The following is a 22,431-nucleotide window of genomic DNA, read 5'->3' as shown; positions in this document are numbered from 1 at the left end:
TGCACTGACAGATTTAAAAATCACATTAAATGCTATAATAATTTAAACAATGTAGTACTAGTGCTGAAATAGAATTCCAAAGAACGTAGGAATATGAACTTAGCACATGGTCAAATTGGTATTTTAAACAGTGGGAAGAGAATATTTGATAAAAGATACGAAATCAAATGTCTCATCACCTGGAAATAAACGATAGGATATTCTTACTTCACATTATACACAAAAATAATTCCATGAGAACTAAAATAATAAATGTAAAAAAGTTAACCAGAAAAGAACTCCCCATTTGAATCTGTGTGTGTGTGTTCATATGTAGACTTGAATTAATTTATTTAAATTAACCTTCATTTCTTAAAATGGAAGATGAGGAACTTGGAGCAGATGATCTCTAAGGCTATTTCCAGTTCTAACATACTGTGAAATATGAAGACTAGCCTAGTAATCAGATATGTACCTGTTTCTTTGTCTTTTTTTAAAGTGACACAGGCAAGAGATGATATAGATTAAAATGTCTGATGATTTTGAAGAGTGTGGTATCTAGACAATTAATTGATCTTACCAAGTCCTGTGACTGTTATTGTTGTCTGTGACTGGATCTTTCCAAATTGGTTTTCAGCTTCACAAATATAGGTTCCTTTATCACTTGCCCATAAGTCTAAAAAGAAGAACTAATTCAATCATTTGATACCATCTATGGAACATTAACTACGTGCCAGGAACAGTACTGAGGTCAGTGAATGAAAAGTACGGCATTACCTTCTGCGAGTTCCCATTCTAGGGGAGGAGACACGCATAGAAACCAGCAATCATAACACAGTGTGAAAAATGCTATATAATATGAGTTCCAAGCTGTGAGCTGTGGAAGCACAGAGACAGGAGTGACTGCACGTAGAGGAGTTAGAGAAGAATCCACATCAGAGGTAATATCTGAGCTGCACGTCAAAGAGCAGGTAGAACAGAGGAAAGGCAGTCCAAACCTAATAGGTTACATGGGTAAACACATGACTCGAAAAATCATTCAGAGAATGGAAAGCTGCACCACCACCCTGGGGGGCACTTTGGAAGTTTACAGGGGACATTTTTCAGTTGGCCAATGATTGGGCCTAAATGTCTCCAGGCATTTAGTGGGTAAAAACTAGAGAGGCGAAACATGAGGCAGAATCAAAACAGCAACAATCATTCCAAGTCCAGCAAAATTTTGGAAGGTTCCACTGGAAATTCATGGATTTGATAACTTAAGTTTATAATTACATGAGTCTTTATCAGGAGAAGAAAGACAGAACTTTAGCAATAACTATCCACAAGTTGAGAAAACCACTTCACCAGCTTTGAGTTCTTGAGTCGTCAGTCCCACACTCCTGTATCAGTCTGCATGTCAGCTCTTGAATTCATGGGGATGCTCCATAAATATGTACGCATATTGTGCAGACACTGCCAGAGTATTCACATATTTGAAGACACATTATTTTAATATAAATTACTTTCCCTTAATTTCCTTTGTACTATATTTTGGATAGTAAAATAATTTTTATGATGTAGGTAGATAAATATAAAGATTTTTTTTCAAGATAAAATATTTGTAATTAAAGAGGATATTGGGGTGATTAGAATGGGGATTACCGAGTTATAGGTTCTGTGGTTATAGTCAGGAGACTGAAGCTGAAGAGGTGGGCTGATGCCTTAAAAAGAGTGTGGTTTTGCCACAGTTTATTGGTAAGATCTAGACAGAGAAAAACGCATCTTTCTGTTATGAATAGCTTCATGCTGTCTCATTTAGAGTGCAGTGATCGCGTTTCTGCTCCTCTGTGAACCATCTGCACAGGTGCATCTGGTAAACTCTGGCCGCGTCCACTCTAAATGGCAGCAAACATTCATTTGGAAAGGAAAATTCAGCAAATCATCTGGGTAACAAATCGTATATTAGTTCTAACCAAGATATTTTTCATATTACCAAGTCTTGGACTAATTTGTGTAGAAATACAAAATACTAGTGAGAACTACATTTCTCATCATTAGTTTCCTTCCACACAATTAGAAAGTTGGGAAACTGTTGCTCAATATATTGGCCTCTTATTCTTCCCTTTCTTTTGTGTCTTCTAATCAATTTGCTTCTGGGTTTCATTTTTTACCCCCCTCCTTCTGCACTGTTTCTCATCACCATCATCATCCTATCTGTGTAATTATTTAATAAGCCTTCCCATTTTTCCTTTCTCTCCCCTCTCCTCCTACCTTAATGACGTGTTGTTCTGAAACAGTTCTTTCATGTACCTTTTCCTGGATGAGCCTGGGGGGCTCTCTACCTTCTACCTCATCAGGTGCATTTCTTCACGTGGACATTTCAGGTCCTGCACAATCTGTCCTAGTCTGATGCATACTTCTCAGCAGCTACTTCCCTGGCCATCCACTCAGATGGTGGATTGCAAAATACCTAAGTGAAGGACCTTAGATATGACTTCTGTCTTCACCACAGAGCCTAGCACAGAGCTGAACACTGAAGCACTCGTTATTGCAGTTTAATTTATATCTGGAAGTTTAAGTGACCAATGTACATTTAATATTGTTAAGAAGCTTGGAAATCACTGATTGGAGGGTTTCTATGAAATACTCCAAATATCCAGTTACTTTCTAAAACCTAATTAATGATCTAAATGTTTTTCCTCTTTTGGTGCCGCCATGCAAATATTCTCAACATTATTTGAAAAAATACAAAGAGTGTTGAAATATCTGAATGCCAAATAGCTTATAGTCAACATTTTGGGGAAGTATTTGACTTTTTTGAAGGAGGAGATTTTTTGCTTCAGTTGGATGCACCTTTTCATCAAGAAGTTCTCATAGCATCCTTATGTGTCGGCCAAAAATAAATAATTAAAGATAACCAACTACTAGTAATATTTTACCTTTCCATACAACAATTGTTACAAGAGTCAATAAAACGTGACCACTTATCTCCCTAGAGGCCCCGGTGACTCTATTTGCAATAATAAATGGTGAGGTAATGAAGAAGTCATATTGCTTCATAAGCCCTTATGACAAATTAATGGCATGCATTCGAATAAAATATGACCTATTTATGACAATTCCCGAATATAAAAGGTCAGTACTATTTTAAAGTGAAATGCAATAAACACAAATGTGTTGGCAAGATTAATTTACTATTTTAAGCAGCAATACCTAATGTATAAAACATGAATGTGTAATACAAATGCACATACTTGTATAAAATATATTTCCTTTAACGTACTTGAAATAAAGAGAGCTCCTGTCCTTAACTGGCTGATGGAACTAACTGAAAAAGGTCTTGAGAAAACCGGCACGTTGTCTAGTCTTCGCCATTTGATCTTTGGTTCCGGGTAACCCTCAACATAACAAGGTAATGTCACATTTGAGCCAATTTCCATAGACACATCAGCAGGTTCTTGTATGAAAACTGGAGGTGCTGGAAAATATTAAAAACAACAAAAAAAGTCATTGGTAGAGTATATAGGCAAATTAAATATAAACTTTACTATAAAACTGTCAACAGATTGAATTTGAGTCAAGTCATTGTTTATATATTGTAAATTTACCCTGTAGATATTCCTGTCTGATATAGAAATAGCAGATGTTTCTTTTTTGCTTTATAAATGAAGAGACACTAAGAAGTTCAAACACTTACTTGACATGATAGATGACAAAAAGAGTGGGAATTTAAATCAAGATTACCTTAAATAAAGACAATCTTTCGTTTTAGGAATTTGTTTTTAATTTTAGTTTATGTCATATTGCTCAAAACTTAAGACTTTCTTATAAATAAGTTGGCCTTGTAGTGAAAATTTTTTTTTTTGACACTTTCCAAAACTTACGACCTTTGGGTGAATTTTTTAATGAAATTAATTTGTACCAGAGTTCATTCTTCAGTAAGCACTGCATAACAAGCTAACAGCATTTACGCCTAAATTATATCCTCATTCAATATCATATTCTTGCCTCTCATATTTTTCACATTTTTGAGTTAGAGAAATTTAAATTTGAGAATCAGTAATACAAGTACAAATTAAAGTAACAGAATATAGTACGTGATAAAGGGAGGTAGTGAGTACTTAACATCTTGGACACAGTTAAGATTCAGAAATTATAAAATTATGGTTAAGAAGACTTCAGACATCCACATAACTCAGGTAACCCCAGAAACCAGGAGGAAGAGATAGAAATGCACAGAGGCACACCTTAGAAAACACAGGAATGCAAAACAGGAAGGATGTGCTGTCAACAGCCCAAATAGATGAGGCTCTCAATATGTCCCAGAAACTCATGAGGAATGATGTTTGAGGCATCAGGCAAGGAGAAACATACAGGGTACTACTGGGCAATGGATGAAACCTGCTCATGTAGGACTCTAAGATGAGATACCTTGATAAAGTCAAGGTTAACTCTGGGTTAGGAATGACAACAATTATCACCTATAGAGCCAGAAACTGTGTTAAGTGCTCTCCACTAATTATTTCATTTAATCATCACAATATCCCTATGAGTAAGTACTATTATCACTCTGATTTTATAGATGAAGAAACTGAAACAGATAATTTGCTAAGTGTCACATGGAGTTGAATGGTGGAGCTAGGATTAAAAACGAGGTCAATCCAGCTTCAGAGCCACAATCCTTTGCTATTTTATCAGCTTTCCCTTCTTTATAGGTTCTAACAACTGCTCATGGTCATACTAATTTGCAGACTCCTAAAAATGACTGCAGAGGTCCCTTCTTTCCTTCTAATGGGAATTCTGGAGTATGGGCGTACCACTGTCTCCCATGCAGCGTTAGTGCTTTTCCTGCCTGGGTTAAAGGACTTCCTTGAACTTTGCAGCCCCATCTCCCATCATTTCCCTACACAAATCCTACTCTCTGCACAGTCAGCACTCATTTTGCTCCAAACAAGGATTGACCTTTCTCATATCAGTACCCGTATTACCATCCCCCTCAGATATAATGTCTGCTGTTGATCTCTGGCTATTGAAATACGGACAATCCTTTAATCCAGTCCAAAAGATCCTTCCTCTGTGATGTCATCTCTTACCACCTGAGATGAACATGATTTTTTCCTTCTCTGGAGTTTCAGAGAATGTACTTTTTACCATTCTCAAGTTAATTGCCCATTATTTAGATTATATGTTTGGTTTTTTAAGATATTTGCAACCATATTTCTATCATTTACAGCAACTAACATAGTACTTTGTGCACTGTATGTGGCCACTAGATATTTATGAATGAATTATTGAATCAGTAATAATCCAGTCTGTGTGTGTATGTGTGTGTGTGCATAAGTGCATATGATGATGACAACCTTGACCCAGTACATTGAACTTTCACTTTTGAATGTGTTTTTAAAAAGAAGCAGTGTATCTATGTTTAGATTTTTCCCAATCGGCTTATCAGGGAAAAATAATAGGCAAAATGAACATATTTTAAACACAGTTTGTAAAATGACTCATAGCTTGTTTATCCAAGGTCTCTAAGACCTAATTATTTTTCTCTGGGGTTATAGTAGTCATTTATTCTACAGAAGGTAGTTTTTCTGAAAAAATGGAGGTTACATCTAAAAGTCTCAGGATATGTTAAGCTCAGAGTATGGGCAGATGAATATGGCAATAAATAGAAAATAAATTCCAGAACAGCAAAAGCCTGGGACCAACCAAGTATTGGGAGGGAAACTCAGTTTACCGACACATTAGAACATAGGCGTCTGTGAAAATGGAGACAAATTTGAATTTTCAGAACAAAGAAAGCCAAGAACGAACTAGAATAAAAAAGGAAAAGCAAAGCTCACGTTGTACCCACAAAACTCAATTAAGATGGGAGAAGCGATCTGCTGTGAAGCGGCTTTGGGAACAGTGTCAGGCACCAGGCAAGCACAAGGTCAGGGAATGTACGTACTGGGATCGGAAAACAAGACAAATTAGAATACCAGGCAGTAGGAAAGCAGCCAAGACAGTATCAATGACAAGCAAACCTTGACGATGCAGCAACTCCTAACTCAGCCAAGAAGCCTTTTAAAGACTTCCTACTCCTGAGTGTGGCCCACAGGAACTCCAAGTGAATTATATCGAGTGGATGGTAAATCGATTAATGAGACTGGGGGAAGACAAGCAGCAGTACTTTACCAAAGTATATGGTGCTTGTAGACAGAATGTGTTGCTTAGAGAGGATCAGAGCCCACTAAGTGGTTTCAAATGGCAGTTCCACTATTGCTTCATCTGTTAGCTTGGGAAAAATTGTTTTGCCTCCTTCAGTTTAAATTTACCCATCAACAAAAGGGGGATAATAACATTTCCTATTTCATGTTGTTAAAAGGACAATCTTTATTAATCATTTAGCATATTGTAATCACCCAAATATTAACTATCATTAAACATAATTATTATAGAGTTAATTTTTTTTAACTTAGTTCTAGAGTTTAATGTATCTATTGCTAATCAATTCTGGCTATGTGAATATAGTCTATTAAGACTTGTAATGCCTTAAGTATTTGTGTGCAAGCACCTAGAGATCTGCACAGACTAAATGCCATGGTGTAGCTTTGTTGTCTCTTACAGACAGATATGGCTGGATGCACACATTATTTTGAAAATACCAAAGTTGCAACAGATTGACCATCTTGGCCTAAATACTATTCCATAACATTATTCTAGTTCCCTTAGTGACAATTAAATATCCCACTATGGCAACTCTTGCATTATGTTAGTCAAAGATTTTCTTTCCTAAAATGACACATTGTTTGGATTCTACCAAACCACAACGCACTAAACCACAGTCTAAGACTCAAACCCTGCGTGTGGGGAAGGCTGCAGATAAAACTGCTGCCAGGCCAACTTTTTGTTTGATGTAGCCTATGGTCTTTTCTTTCAAATGACTTCATAATTTACTATCCCTTTTTACAGAGGATAAAAAGCACTGGTAACTTGCCCTGTTGACCTGAAATGTCCATAACGTAACCCCATGTTAAACGAGATATAGGAAAAAGGACACTCACTACAAGAAGCTAGAACTCAAAAATAATATTAAATAGCCTTTTTGTTACTTTTTTTAAAACTAGTATTGTTGATGTGAAGTAACAGACCCACAAAAACAATCTGAAAGCCCAGATAGCTAATATGGATAAAAGCTAGTTTTCTTCTTAAGTTATAAGTTACTTAAATTTATGCACAATAGTTTTGGAGCTCAATTGAATAATTTTATGCACTACTAAGCTTAGTACTTATCTCAAGCCCTTTCTAAAAAAAGTCAAGTTGAAACAGTGACTTTTATATTAAAAGCCCAATGGGTCGCTACAATACTGTGTCACTATTGTATCAGCATGTTTATATTATTTTTCAAGACCCAAAGAATCAAAATGACCACTTAATTTGTGAAGTTGATATTCGTCTACTTGATATATGTTGCATTAAGCAGCTTCAGGACAACCTAGTAATGGTTACTACAATCACTACAACTGTGATTTGCATGGTTTTTGTCATTTACATCCTATATCTGCTAGAATACATAAGCATAGTTTTATGTGAATAGACAAGGTCTAATCAATCTTTCTGAGCTACAATGAGAAGAATCTAATGGCGAACAAGGAAATAGTTAAGGCATAACAGAATCATGAATGGTGCTGACTTTAACACTAAGATATGTGACGAGTTAATAATGGTTAAGGTTACAGTAAGCAAACAATTAAGTCTATGTTAATGGTTCTATCAAGACGATTGCTGGAGTAATAGTTGAGAAAGCCACTGTTTTAGAAAGGATCATGGAGAGGGAAGACCTTGAATATGAGTGAAGGTAAAACAAAGTTTAGTTCAGTTCAAGGATGAAGCATAAACATGAAACACTGTGGGGATGTTTCCTAAGCCAACACGTCCCGTCAGCACAGATAGTCCTAACCCGTACATGGTGGGTCACTGGAAAGAAGACAGAACCTGGAAAGCCCAGGAGTTAAAAATGTTTCACGAAGGCAGTAAGTAAGCAAAGCAGCACGTGTAGGATTCTTATATTTTCTACAAACTTTGAGGGGAATGAAGGTATGATTACCTTTTTTGCTGGGAACAATTGCTGAAGCTGTTTCTTTTCTCCTTCAGAGCTAGACAACGCTAAAGGAATGTTTGGTAAATATGAAATATAGGTGCAGAAGGAAGGAGAAGCAGAACTAGAAAATGTTGAGAATTCAAATGTGCTCACTGTATTTCTTGAAAACAGGAATTCTATACCTAGTGATCTTCCTTATTTGACCCTGACAGCTCTAAAAGCATTATTGTGTTTATACCCTGCTGGTAGATTCAGAGATGCTCTCCATTCAGAGATTCCAATCTCATTTCAAGGCATTTTGCTTAATAACCAGAGTTTAGTCATGGCTCAAACATATCTTGCAGTGCCCTCAATAGATCTATAGATGGTCTTTGTGGTCATTTCCAGCTCTGTTGATTCTACCCTAAGGGCATAATCACCATGAAAGCAGAATGTTGATCAGACAGCCCAGGGGCAAGGGAATCATAAAAGATCCCAGGAGGAAAAAATTTAGTTCTCGTGTAACAAAATATCAAGCTTAGAGGGCCATAACAGTTCACTTAAACGCTTAAGATATTAGAACTAAAATGATGTGTTACTATATTCTTTTAAAAACTGTGCTTTCTTTATAGCTTCTAACTTTTGTTTAAAAAAAAAGTTTTGGCATGAAAGTCATCACACATAAATGAAAATGCAATTTAACAAAATGTCATATTTTATAAGTTTTAAGTGATTAGAATGTTTAATTATCTGTTAAAATTAAGTGGTCGGGTTCTTCTTCATACAAAGCGAGCTGTTTTATTTCATGTTTTACCACACCGTAGAGATTTTTTTTTTAAGAGACGTGAGATAAAGAGACAAAGGAGGGAGAACCAAACTTCTTGAATGAACTAAATATAGTCGTCATGCACACACTGTATCCTTCGCATGGTGAGTGACGTTTATTTGAACTTAGTACTTTATTTTATACACTGGGGAGTAATTGCTAGTGAATTTTTTTTAAAAAGTAAAAGCACAGTCTGCTACCTTTGCTGTCATCAACATCTCCAAGTTATGGTCTATGGCCAAAGTCTAATTTCTGGCCTCCAGATGTTAATACTTAGGAATTTGGTGGCAGAACGAATTACTCCTCATAGGAAAATGGCAGCATATGATCTACTGGTGAAGCCTACACTCTCTGCAGTCAGACAACTGGAGTTCAAGTGCCCAAGCTCTGTCCCCTCCTAGCTCTGTGACCCTGAGCGAGTGGCTAAGCCTTTATAAGCCTCAGTTTCCTTGTCTATAGAAAGGAGATAATTACAGCACTTCCTCTTTGGGTTGTTCTGAGGGTTTAATGGGATAACATATAAAACTCTTGGCTCATAGAAAGCAGCTAGTAAATGCTAACTACCATCACTGTACTAATAATCTGAAATGCTCACTCAAATTACACCATTCTAACAAATATTTCTACCAAACTGGTTCAAAGTCATTAAACATAGAAAAATAGAAGATCGATTTCAAAACCAATTTGTCTATGAGATCTGGATGCTTACAGCCAACATCCAGAGTTATCCTGCCAGTTGCTCTTCCAGCATCATTGATGGCTACACATGTATAATCACCAGCATCCAGATCTTGCGTTTCTTGAATCTTCAAAAGTCCCAAGAGAGGGTCAATAATGAGAAATGTTGAGGGCCTCAACTCAAGATCTCCTAAGTTCAAACAGAAGGAGAGCATTACATCATTACACGCTGAAGTATTTACACAGTTTACTCAGCTACTGGTTTGATTCCAAAACTTCAGAATAAATTTGATTGCAAATTTTTAAAACACAGTGTCTGGTACAACATAGACACTTTCTATAGTCTAAAATCTGGCCCCGGAATGAATTGCATTCAAATACAACAGTACTTCAAAAGGTTCATGGAAAAATAAAATGAAAAGGTAATCTTTCCATGAACTTTTTGAAATACCTTCATATTTCCTATTTACATATCTATATGTTCCTAAGTAAGAATAAGCGCTTTGAAGCTACATTGGGGAATTGGGAAGGCTGGCAACTGTAACCCTGGCTGTGTTAGGTAAGAAAATAGGAAGATGAGGATTGAAAAGAGGTTTCTGCCTTCTTTGCGGCAGAATGCATTTCCAGGAAATGCTTGAGAGACTGGAGTTTAGCTAATGACAAGGCTTTTGGATTGCTGAATATTATCAGTTAGATTTTGTCTTGGGAGAGTGGTAAGCTGGTTTAGAGAATTCTGTGGATGGCTGGGGAGGAAGGGAACATAGCTGGCCGAAGAGCCTGAGGAAAAGCTTGCTGGGAGAAGAGAAGGAATGAATGAGAAATTTCTGAAAATGACCATAGTTCTGTTACATAAATCTCCCAGGATACTTCTACTGAAATCTGTATTAGTAATCAGAATTCTTGACGTTATAGTTATGGGTTTCTGGGAGGAAGCAGGTAGGGAAAAAATGAGTGGGAGATGAAATCACATAATGAGTTTGATCTCAACGTGAGGCTCGGATGAACCAAGGAAGACTAGTTATGTCTGGGTTATCTGTACATGCTGTATGTCACTGCAGCACCTCAAATCTCCCAAGAACTACTTCTATTTGAAGGCAGACAATGCCCCCCAAAAAGCTGTAATTTAGGTTAAACTTCTCCTGTGCTTCCCCTCCTCTAGGGTGTCTCCTCTCTGAAGAATAAAATTAACCAGAATGATCAGCATCATAAAAAATTTCATCGTACTCGATGTTGAATACCAGCTCAGTGCTCGTATATATTTTTGTTTGTTTTTGTAAAGGGTGGTATCAAATGTGTGAGGATCCTAAAAACTTCCAGGAGGTTTGAGGGCCACTGGTCTTAGAGTTTCATAGCATTCCCAGATGTCAAGTCTGAAAAGGTCCTCTCCAAAATGTCACACACCAGCCATGTGCCCTGGGCATGAGGATCACAGAAGTAACTCGCTTAGCTTCTAACGGGCAAAGAGACTCTGGGAGCTAGTAATTCTCTAGCACATCACAAACAGCAACAACCAGCAGTCTCAGGGCAAGAAGCAGACAATTCTTTTTTTGTTTATATAATTTTCTGAATAGAGGAGGTCAAAGGAGCTCTAAATTTAAAAACAAAAAATATTATATTAGCAACCAACTCTCAGTGCCAAAAACAAAGTATTTTTCAGTATTCCAATATTCAAAACCCCTATCATCTTATAAACTTGCTACTACATCCCATGCAAGAATGAGAGAAGCAACTAAATTGTGTCCATGTGCCTCTAGGGGGAGATTTTCATAAATAATAGCAGGTGCTGTTGACATAAACTTTCCTCCCACCAAGGAAGGATACGATGTGACCTCGCTATTCATCAAGTATTAAACTGTTTGGACTAAAATGCATTTAGATTTGTGTAATTTACTTCTCTTTTATATTTCTTCTCTATATGTCAGAGGACATAATCGGATGAAATAAAAATCTTTTTGCTAGTAGCTTTTTTGCAAAATAAAAAATGGTTAAAGAATAGCAGTCATGAAACAAAATATAAATTGGAAAACACTAGTTCAATCAAGTTTTCATTTTGATCACACTTTGATAACCTCTCCTTTCTTGATTTCTACTGAAAAATTAGTCGTCAAATTATTGAGAAATACAGAACATTTCAGATGAAATAGGAATTATTTCATTTTAATATTAGATAAGATTCTAAGAATGTTACACATAGTAAAATACAGTTCCATTATAGGATTTAACAGTCATTTCCATTGAGAGGTAATGGCACAGTTTAAATTCAGTCCTGACTTCGGTGGATATGAAGACTAGCAGAAAGATCATTATCTCTGGCATAAGATTCTTTCACATAGTTGATGGTAATTAAGTGGTTATCAAAAATGTTTGTCTCAAGACACCTTAAGTATACTCTTAAAAATTACTGGGGACACCAATGGATTTTTGGTTATGGAGATTCTATTTATTTGTATTTAACATTTTAGAAATAAAACTGAGAAATTTTAAAATATGTGCATGAACTTATTTTATAATGAAGTCATGACATTTTAACATAAAGAACACATTTTATGAAAAAATAATTATATTTTACCAAACAAGAGAAACTTAGTGGGGAGGAGCACTGTTTTACATTTTTGCAAATCTCTATAATGTCTAATGTCTAGAAGACAGCTGAGAACTCATATTTACTTCTGCATTCACTCTATTGGATATCACACATCATGCAAGCTCCAGACACTCCTCTCTTCACTAGGGAGACAATGAGAGTGAAAAAGACAAATAACATCTTAATATAATTATGAAAATAGTTTTGCTATCGTGGATCCCCTGAAAGAACTGTGGGGAACCCACAGAGAATCCAAACTACAATTTTCAGAATCACCAATCTAAATACATAAATCCAATTTCTTTAATATTTTATCACAAATATTTCTTTCATAAGGTTTTAATAATGTCCCAGATTCCCCTTCAAACCCACTTCTAAAAATGAAGATCTAAACTTTCAGAGAGCATTTGTGTTATGGAATTCCTTTTTTCAGGTGGCCTGAATGAAACAGTTTTTGTTTTTTCTTTTAAATACCTACTTAATTCAATCAGAATTGCCTGAAGAAGGGCATGGAGAGAAGTCGTTTCTATGGTTAAGACTGGAACTGGAAGCTTCACCCTTGGGATTTCCATCAGATAGGATTTTCCTAACCTTCCCGGTGTCTTGTTTCCAGCAGAGGTAGAAAAGAAAGGCCCGCCTGCCCCAACCTCTTCTGTTTTGGAGCCAATCCACCTGCAGAAGAGTTTGTGCTCTAGTCTTGCTCATGGTGGTCACGACTCTGCTTGTGCAGTAAGTTGTCTGCATGTGACTAGGAGGATAAATTGGACTGATCCTGGGATTGTGGGCAGCTTTATCTACTGTTGATAACCATCAGGATCACGTCTTCCAATATGGTCTATCAGTACTTAATGCCCATATTCTATCTCTCTTGGTTTATAACTTGAATAGGAAAATGGGATGTTACTTGCTAACTGAACTGTAGTATCCATAGTTGAAAGAAAAAACAAGTAGGTAGTGAATTCTAGAATTTTCTATGTGGTGGCTGCATATCTCCCTACCTTATCCTTTAGTTTCCAAGCTATTTGTGGGACCAAGACTGGCATGAAGACTAACTTGTTCAGAAGAGTAGCCTCAGTTTCGGAGAACAGAAGCCATTCTGTGTGACTCTGCTATATACAGGTGGAGAAATCAGCACGTTCCATTACTTTTTTGAATTTACATTTTTATCATAAACTTCTGAACAACATTTAAAAAGAAGAAATACTGTCTCCATAACACATATTTTCTGGATTTCTTTAATTATAATGTAAATTTGAATTAGTATCTATTTCATTGGCAGTCCAAAGACTTAAGTATTTTAAGTAAATAAGTAAAATTTTTGTTTATCTTAACTGAAATAAACCTGATTAAGGAACAAATCCAGAAATGCTTTTTTATCAGAAAAAACATGAAGACAAAATGTTTTAACATGAAAAACCATAAAAGTGGCATTATTTCCCTCCATGCTTTTGATTTGTATTATTTAAAAGTGTTTGTTTTCTACCTAAAGCCTTTCTTTTTCACCTCATGTTCCCTAAGAGTTTGACCCTGAGGTGAATTTATAATTTTGTGGTTATGACTTCAACCCGTTGCTATGGGAATGTCTGTGATTTAAGAAACAGAATCATAACAATAGGGTTTTGTACTATTTAGCATTTTTCAACCGAACATTAAAAAATATTTTGCAAACACCATCTCAATAATCCTAGCAACCTCCCTATTTGGGTGTTTGTAAGACTTTTTTATTTTTCTCATAAATTGGAAGAACTGAGACAGAAGCAGAAGTGGGGCTTTTTACACAGCTATCGACTGTCAGCATCTGAGCCTGGACCAGGATCCAAGTGCATTCACCACTGCTATTTTATCGTGCAATCACAGAGGTAGAATCTTTGTGTTACAAATATCAGCAGATAATTTCTGTACTTGATACAAGCATCTACCATGCCTGATGAAGGTGACCAAGAAACACATTTTTCTTTCAATCACCTGTAGGCTTTAACTTGTGTCTTTATTTGAGCACTTTATAAAAACACCCTTGAGAATCTAGAAAACTTTTTAACAGGGAGAACCATCATCTCCAAGGAAAGTGAATTAAAATCAGTGAAACTATTTTAAGCATTAAGTGAGTTTTCTTGGACAATTTTCTACAGGAAACAATCCTAAACTAACAAAGAGAATGTTCAGCTGGATTAGCAAAGGCGGACTTTCCCTGCTTTGATTTTCACAGTCCTGTAATCCATCCCAGATGTCAAATCCTGAAATTTAGAGTTCAGAATTCTGAACTATCCTCTCCAGTGAGACCATAAACACATTTTATGAGGCTGCTAAGTCACACACCAAAACAAATTTTTAACAAACCATTTTTTTTTTTAAAGAAAACAAAACTAAGTGAACCAGACATGAACATACTTAAGAAATGTACCTTTGAACCATTTAACATGAGGTGGAGGGATGCCAGAGGTTTTGCATTCCATAACTGTTGTATCCCCAAGGGCAACCAAGAGCTCACTCTGAGCTACAATCAATTTAGGGGCTTCTGGAAAAAACAAACATGCAAATAGTCAACATCTAGCACAATGCCACATGGACCTTGTTTACGTTTACTAAATGAATCAATAAAAAAATCTATCAGTATTTATGTGCCTGCGGCTACTTCAGTCTTCACAAACAGAAACTCTTATAATGCATGAACACACAGATGTGTGTGATGAAAACATCACGTATTTAGGCCAAAAAAAGGATGTTAGGCAAAAATAATGACTAAAATCGGAAATAGTGATGATAAAACAAAGTCCAAAAAATTTAGAAAATTAATTGAAAGGTCTTTATGAAAAAAGAGTACATAAGAAAAGAAAAAGCTTGGAAAGCTGAATACATCTTATAGAAATAATACTAAAGGAATAGAGAGAGAGATATTTGTAATAAAAATCTAGTCTACAGAGGGATGGTGATAAGACGAACTCAGCTAAATTAAGACTTGAGGATAATACAATCACAGAAGAATTTGTTAATAACATTTTCAGTGTAATTTTAAGGATATTCATGTCTAACTGCAGACAGATATTTGCAGTCCAAGGCTAGAATTTGTGTCTATAAAAAGTGGGGTCTCCCAGTTTTGACTGTACTTTTTCCTGTGATGCTAAATATGGAGGTTCTTTAAGTTTCTTTCTTTAGCTCTGTTTGTTTCACCTTCTTGCTCATTGCTTTAGTGCACTCACACATTTTTCTCTTAACTGGTCATTTCTGGATTTCCTAACTTCAGCTGAGGTACTGTAGTTTTAAACAAAACTAAGAGTTAACTTCCCAAAGTCATGTCACTCCTCTGCTAGAAAAACTTAGGTGATTCCCATTCCTTTCATAATTCTGTAGTTTGGCTTTGAGAAATCATAAATTGGTTAACAGCTTTCTTTTTAATCTTACCCTCCATTACACTTTCTCACTTATCACAAGATACGGGTACATTGGTAGCCCCAAACAACACATCTTACTCTTTTTAACTTCCTGCCTCTTCTAAAGCTGTTTCCTTTTCCTGAAATGCCCTTTGCCACAACTCTTCAAATCCCACTAATTCTTCCAGACTAAGCTGAAATTGTCTCCTTTGAGAAATCTTTGCAAATTCCCCAGTCTGAATTAATCTTCCCCTCCAACAACCTCCCACTACAGTACTTGTAAGTCTGCCTCATTACATTTCTTTATGTATCCACCCACATCGTGCAAGTTCTTGAAAGGTAAAGACCACATGATGTACAATTTTTTTTTCTTTTCTTCTTTTTTTTTAAATTTTACAATCCATAGTCTCTAGCACAGCATTTTGCATACTCTGGGTACTTAATCAGTTAAATAAATGTGTTGAATATTTTGGCTTCTACGTGAATGAACCAGAATTTGTTTCTGTGATGCAGAATCCTGTCTCAACCACTTGTTCTGCATTCCCAACTGATTATTCTCTCTTTTCCTGGGTGTTCTGTGAACATTTTAAATTCAATTTCTCCAAATCTGAGCCCATCTTCTCTTTGAAACGTATATACCATGTGCCTTCCTCATTTCTATGAGACCACTTCTCTCCAGGCTCTCAGGTTCAATACTTGTGACATTTCATTCCCTCCCTCACCTATACACACCAACTACAATTCTCTCCCTTTATTTTGGCTCTTGTACACGCCTTCCTCTCCACCTCCAGTTCACTGTCTTACTGTGAGTGAGGCTGAATAAGAGTGAGTGACAAGGTGGATTGCTAGCCATTAATTATTCACAACTTGCAACCTGACACTGAGCATATGATACCTTGATCCTTTTATTTGACCAAGAAAGAGCAAATTAAATAGAAATATTCTACAGAATAATTGTCATGAAGTACACCATCAATAAATGTTTAAGTTTGGAGGTGAAAAAATTGAAAATGAAAAGAGAACATAATATTATACACAGTTTTGAGTGTAAGTAGAAAATATAAAATGGAATTTGAGGTAAGCTAGAAAGGATACAGAATGTATTAATTTGAAAGTGAAATACTGCAGAGGATGAATGAACCGTGGAATGAGAGAACTTTGTGGGCAATCTGGAATTCTTCCATAATCTGGAAGCTTCCTCGATTCTGTTGACTAATGAAGTTATTCACTCCCTGGACTTTTAAAAATTAGTTATAATATTTGCTTTAATGAATGTGTGAAAATAATAATAAACTGTAATACTAGGTATAACTTATTCCTACTATTAATTTTCAGAAAAGTACTTTTACATTACTTGATATGATACTCATCCTATCTTAATTGCCTTTTAAACTGATTATACTTGCCAATATATCTGAGCATAGAGGTCTGTTTATCTGTTCCAGCTGAATTACTTGCCAGACATCCATAGATCCCTGAATCTTTGGGAACTGCATTTTTGATAATTAAAGTACCTTCTGAGGTCATCCTATACCTATGAATAAAAAGCAAAAGAAAATAAATTGAAAATATCAAAAAAGTAGTATCAAGATACTATAGCATCTTCCTTCCAAATATTTTCAAATATTTTTATTTAGAGTTATATTTTTGGTGCTGACTGCTGAGATGATTAACATCATTATTTTACAAGCAGAAAGGTAATAATAATAATAATAGCAGATACTATGTATTCAGTACTGGCTACGTGCCAGGGACTACTCTAGGACCCTTACCTTTATTAATAGTCTTAATTTTCTTAACAACCCAGTGAGTTAGATGCTATTTCTGTTTTACAGGTGAACAAAGAGGCTACATAACTTGCCCAAAGTCAGAGTTAGTAAACAGAAAAACTGGAATTTGCACCCAGGCAATTTCGCTCTGTGTGGTGAATTGCTATGCCAGATGATTCCTTAAAATGAATACCTGAGAAACACAATGGCTCATGTCACATGGTGAGTCAGGGATGAGTCTAGGGATGGAACCAGGCTCAACTCGCCAGATCATACCTAAGCCCTCCTCTTCATGCCAGATCCAGCACAGTGGAAGCCCCATGGCTGAAAACTTTGTTGTTTAGGTTCCACGTGTTTATTACACTCTCTGAGCATGAGAAGATTCAATGTCTTTAAAAGACATCCAGTAGAATAAAAGACCTCTCAATGGAGTATGGGAAAGGCAGAAGTAGTTACAAAGAATGTCTGCATACACTTTTATGAGAGCTACTGTTCTATCCTTTGCCTCTCCCTGTCTCTTCTGTTAAATCCAGGACAATGCCTTTAGTAGATTTGTTAAAACTATATATTATTTTAGCCCACAGATGGTTTATTATCACCATTTCAATTACCCAAGTTAAACCAACTGTTATGGTGCTATGTTTGCAATTCAAAGTATTGGGCAGCACTTGCTCCTTGCTAATTGAATTCAAGACTTAATAATCTCGACTGTATAAATTCATCATTTATATATTTTCTTGACATTTCCAAGCCTGTTTTAAAAAATTTTAAAGCTGTGGATTTGGATCAAACCTCCCTTAATCTTAGGGATTTGGTCAGATTAGTTTGGTCCAGAAGTTTCATCAACTTTTCTCACTCAATAAAAACAAAGAACATGATACAAACCCAGTACCTGTGTGAACCCACGATAAACATATCGTTAATGGTCCAGGCAATCTTTGGTTTGGGATAACCTGTTGCAGAACACACGATGGAGACCTCAGACCCTCCTGTGAAAGACTGATTCTTAGGCATCACAGTAACTTTGGGCGGTTCTGAAAATTTAAAAACAAAACAAAACAAAAAACATATTTAGTGAATGCCAATTTATCTTGATGTTAGGAGCTTCCTCTGTTAACATATTTGCAGGTTTTTGACGACCGCACCTTTATTTGGCCCTATAAGTGAAGGAAAGAAACCAAAGTAATAAAAGCAAGGGAAGTAAACTCTCTGTTAAGTGAATTTGATCCTGCTCCTATATTTCTGTATCTCCCACTGGTTACCATGATGCCACTAGCTACCCTGTTCCTAGCAGCTGACCTCCAGTTGCTGGCTGTTAATCTGGAACTTCCCATATAAATCTGTTTCCAGGCAGTCTCTAGATCAGGCCCTTGGCTCTTTCTAGACAGGGAATGCAGATTTGGAGCTACAACTTGTCCTGACTACGCTGTCTGCTTTGTTTGAACTGATCTCTCTTTTTATTTATCAGATTATAACTTTGTGGAGGTCAGAGACCATGTCTTTCATATGATTCCATATTCTATTAAATTTTACAGCATTTAAGATCCCTTGCATAGCCTGTAGTGGTTTGTATATAAAAGTCACTTAAAACTGTTGATGGAATGCAGGCCATTTCTAAACTGTAACTTGGCTTTGAATTGTAATATCTGCCAGTCCCTCTCAAGGTCCTGCTAAACTGCTCATTTGACTCATGCCTGCAGATCCACAGGAACTCCAAAAGAAGTATCAATTTTTCAAACTTTTATTGCATTCCACTGCCATGGCAGGAAAAAAGACTTTTGAAAATGAAACATTAAACCAGGAATTGACTGCCAAAAGAAAACAATTCTCTGGGATAATTCTGAAATATTGATATATTTGATTTAATCAATTACATGTTTTACATCTATATTACTACACAGTAAGAATTAATCTTCAAAGAAGGTACCATCAAAGAAATACTAAATAATTCTTAATGTAAATATCCCCTACTCAATAAGATAAATGAAAATGAATTCATTTCCACAGTGTTTGAAACAGCTTCTATGAGTGTTAACAGAAATAAATAAATTCTTTCAATAACATCTGTTTTTCTCACTATTATGTGCCAGGCACTGTGCTAACCCCTTAGTGATACACTGATGAACCAAACAGACATGCTGTCTACTTTCCATTTAATTGGGTTTTTACTATAAATGAAATTGAGAAATTCAGTCAGCCAATTAGATCTGGATGTGTTTATGACCTATCTTTAAGTTAGTCTGCATACTGTGGCTTAGTTTCACAAAGAAAAATTAGTCTGAGGAATCCCTATGCATTTGAAAGAGATACAAGTGGTACTTCTGGATTGCAGCAGCTACACAACAGAAGGAAACTAATTAGTGCCTAATTGCTAGCAGTTTACAATCGTCACCACCCCCCCACACTGACTTTTTTTCCTGTTTACATTGTGTTTTTCAAATTATGATCTAGTCTTTGAAGTTAATGGTTGAAGGGCGTTTCCGGCCTGTGGACTTGGTTGATAGTCTCATTACTCCATGGATTCTTCTTGGTGAACACTCAGGGCTAGAAAAATACATGAAGTCAAGGGCAGACTGGCCCCGACCAGTAAGTTCAAATTGTGATTCCATCTGGAGTCCATCAATTCTGAAATGCTGAAGGAGGACATATGCTGTAGGAGTGTTGCAGATAATCTTCGGGGGGGGGGGGGGGGGGGGGCAGGGGAATGAATCCTTCTCTTTGGAATTCATAGAATACCCACATTTATTCAGTCCCACCTCCCCAAAATAAAATGTTTCCCATGTCTAGCTCGTATTGACATGGGATTGCTGCAAAGATTCAGGCAACTCGCAGGATTTTTGTCTATACTTGGTGCCGTCCAATGGAGTCTGCCAGAATTGGCCTGGCATCTCTCCCAGCAAGAATCCCATTGGTAAGCTCTGTAGTTCAGATATCAAAGTGAAAATAAACGTCTGTTACCCAAACCAGGATGCGGAGAGCTAAGAGGTCACTGAACACATAAAGCCTGGATATAGGGTACTGCTCAGGGTCATGAAATAAGTGTGTGCAACACACAGATGGAATGACATCATCCCACAGGAGGTGAGAAATTTACCACTGCCCTGGAAAGAATATTCCTGCTAATGATAAGATCACCAGAAAGGACACAAACAAACATAGAGAAGCAAAATTGGATTTCCACCAAATGACAGTTGAGTAAAGATGGTCAAAATGAATCAGATTTTACCTTATTAAATTAAATAAGAATGTAATAGACCTCACTATAATTGTTTCAACTGTTAATTTTTTAATTCCTAGAATAAACTCTTATTTTAGTAAAGTAGTTTTTATTAAAGTATGTGGCATTGAAGAATAATAATCCAAATTCATCAATAAAGTGACATCATTTGCCCATGTACAAACCAAATCTGAGTCTCCTGATTTACCATGTTAAAACCCCTTTTTAACTGGAAAACAGTACTAGAGTTGAATTTAGAAATTCAGAGTCCAATTTTAGGTTTTGGGGAGAAGTAATCTGTTTTTAATTGGGGTTTTCAATCTCATTTCACCACCATTTTCATTATCATCACTGCCACCAACAACAACCGTCACCATCATCATCAATAAACTTGCTTTTCATTAGCCAAAGCAATGAGAACATGGCATTCTTTTAGGTAGTAAGGTATTTATTCTTTATTTTTACAAAAGTAAAATACATGTCTTCACAATTTCTCATCAATGATTTAAAAGAATTAAACATAGATATATATATAATATTAAGAATAAAAAATAAACACTACATTAAGACTTGAGTGTCTTAATACACTATTAGTGATAAGGTTGGCAAAATGAATTATAAGTGGCCATGAAAACAGCCCTTCCCTACAAAGCCTAGGGAATTAAAAATCTCGCCTATCTCTCTTGGAAATGACCAACATTATTTTCAGACTCGAGACATGTTTCCTGTCAGCTGGGTCTGATTTGTTGCTCTTAAGCCTCTGGTAGGAAATTCTCAAAGAAAATCCTAAGGACCTTCTCTTCAAAGTGATTTAATCACCACCAGCAGTTAATCAGATAATGCTAATGCTTCTAATTACCTAAGCAACAATTTACAATATTTTTCACCACTGGTGTATTTAGAATTCTCGGGCAAATTTCTCTGTGTTTCTTTTCTTTTTTCCCAAAAAAACATTTATTGAGTAGCTGCTATGTTTCAAACACCTTATGCTTTCAAAGATCTCACAGAATACTGTATAGAAAAGTATATTATGTAAAATTAAACACTATATCTATTTTTCATAGTCATTCCATTGAAACGGGAAGGTGGGCTAAATTTATTGAGTGCCTAGGTATCTATCTCTAGGCCCATCATTTATTTTCTACAGAAATAAAAAGTATTGCTGCCATTTTACAAAGAAAGAAACTGAGGCTCAAAATGGTTGCAGAACTGCCCAAAGGTACTCAAAAATGGAGCTAGGTTTCAAACTCGGACCTTGCTGTCATCATGTGTCTGTCTATACTTTAATGGGGATAATAACAGTACCTATCTCACAAGATTACTGTGGGTTAGCTAAATTCAGATACATAAAATACTTAGAACAATGCCTGACACACAGTAGGCACTATGCAACTTTTGCTGTTCATATTAATATTCCATTATATGCTAAACTATGACAAAGAATGACAAAATAAATACTACAGTATTTGAAATACAGCTTTGCATAGTACTATCTAGACATTTACAAATGAACCTTGATCATGACAATTCTCACACTTGCATATTCTATTCACATTACACACCCTATTTATAAATAGCATTGGTTATGTGTTATTTAATTCTTCTGAAATTTGAGATGTTTCTAGATACTCAACATTTCTTAGAAATTTCATAGATAAAATTTGTTTTTTTCAAGTTTTACTGATAAAAAAATGCTAATAACTATGTCACCTGGCACATGTTAAAAAACAGTTATGATGATATAATGAGCATGTGGTTATAATATCAGTTTCATACTTAGTGAAGTAATTCTGGTCATGACAGACTTACTTCATCAATCATCTTAAGAAATATTTCCTTTTTTATGGCAATGTTGACATGGACTAATTAATGACAGACATAAACTCTTTCCTTATACAATAGAAGCCAAATTAATACTTATAATTTTCATACAAAAATAACATTAAGGAGAAAAGAAGACTCTGTTTGA

At 35.9% G+C, this 22,431-nt stretch overlaps 1 protein-coding gene across 1 annotated transcript in view; it reads right to left on the bottom strand.

Annotated features, from left to right (window-relative positions):
- HMCN1 (hemicentin 1) overlaps nucleotides 1–22,431 on the bottom strand; it is a 414,327-nt gene that overhangs the window by 202,196 nt on the left and 189,700 nt on the right. Inside the window, exons 12-17 of the mRNA XM_063104004.1 lie at nucleotides 18,138–18,279; nucleotides 16,883–17,010; nucleotides 14,510–14,623; nucleotides 9,556–9,714; nucleotides 3,242–3,436; nucleotides 560–655 (exon numbers count right to left, since the gene is read on the bottom strand). Coding sequence (XP_062960074.1) covers nucleotides 560–655; nucleotides 3,242–3,436; nucleotides 9,556–9,714; nucleotides 14,510–14,623; nucleotides 16,883–17,010; nucleotides 18,138–18,279 — 834 coding nt within the window. The remainder of the gene's footprint in view (nucleotides 1–559; nucleotides 656–3,241; nucleotides 3,437–9,555; nucleotides 9,715–14,509; nucleotides 14,624–16,882; nucleotides 17,011–18,137; nucleotides 18,280–22,431) is intronic.

The sequence above is a fragment of the Cynocephalus volans genome, chromosome 8 (genome assembly GCF_027409185.1).
Source record: "Cynocephalus volans isolate mCynVol1 chromosome 8, mCynVol1.pri, whole genome shotgun sequence".
NCBI classification, from domain to species: Eukaryota; Metazoa; Chordata; class Mammalia; order Dermoptera; family Cynocephalidae; genus Cynocephalus; species Cynocephalus volans.
This window is presented reverse-complemented; position numbering and strand designations above follow the sequence as displayed.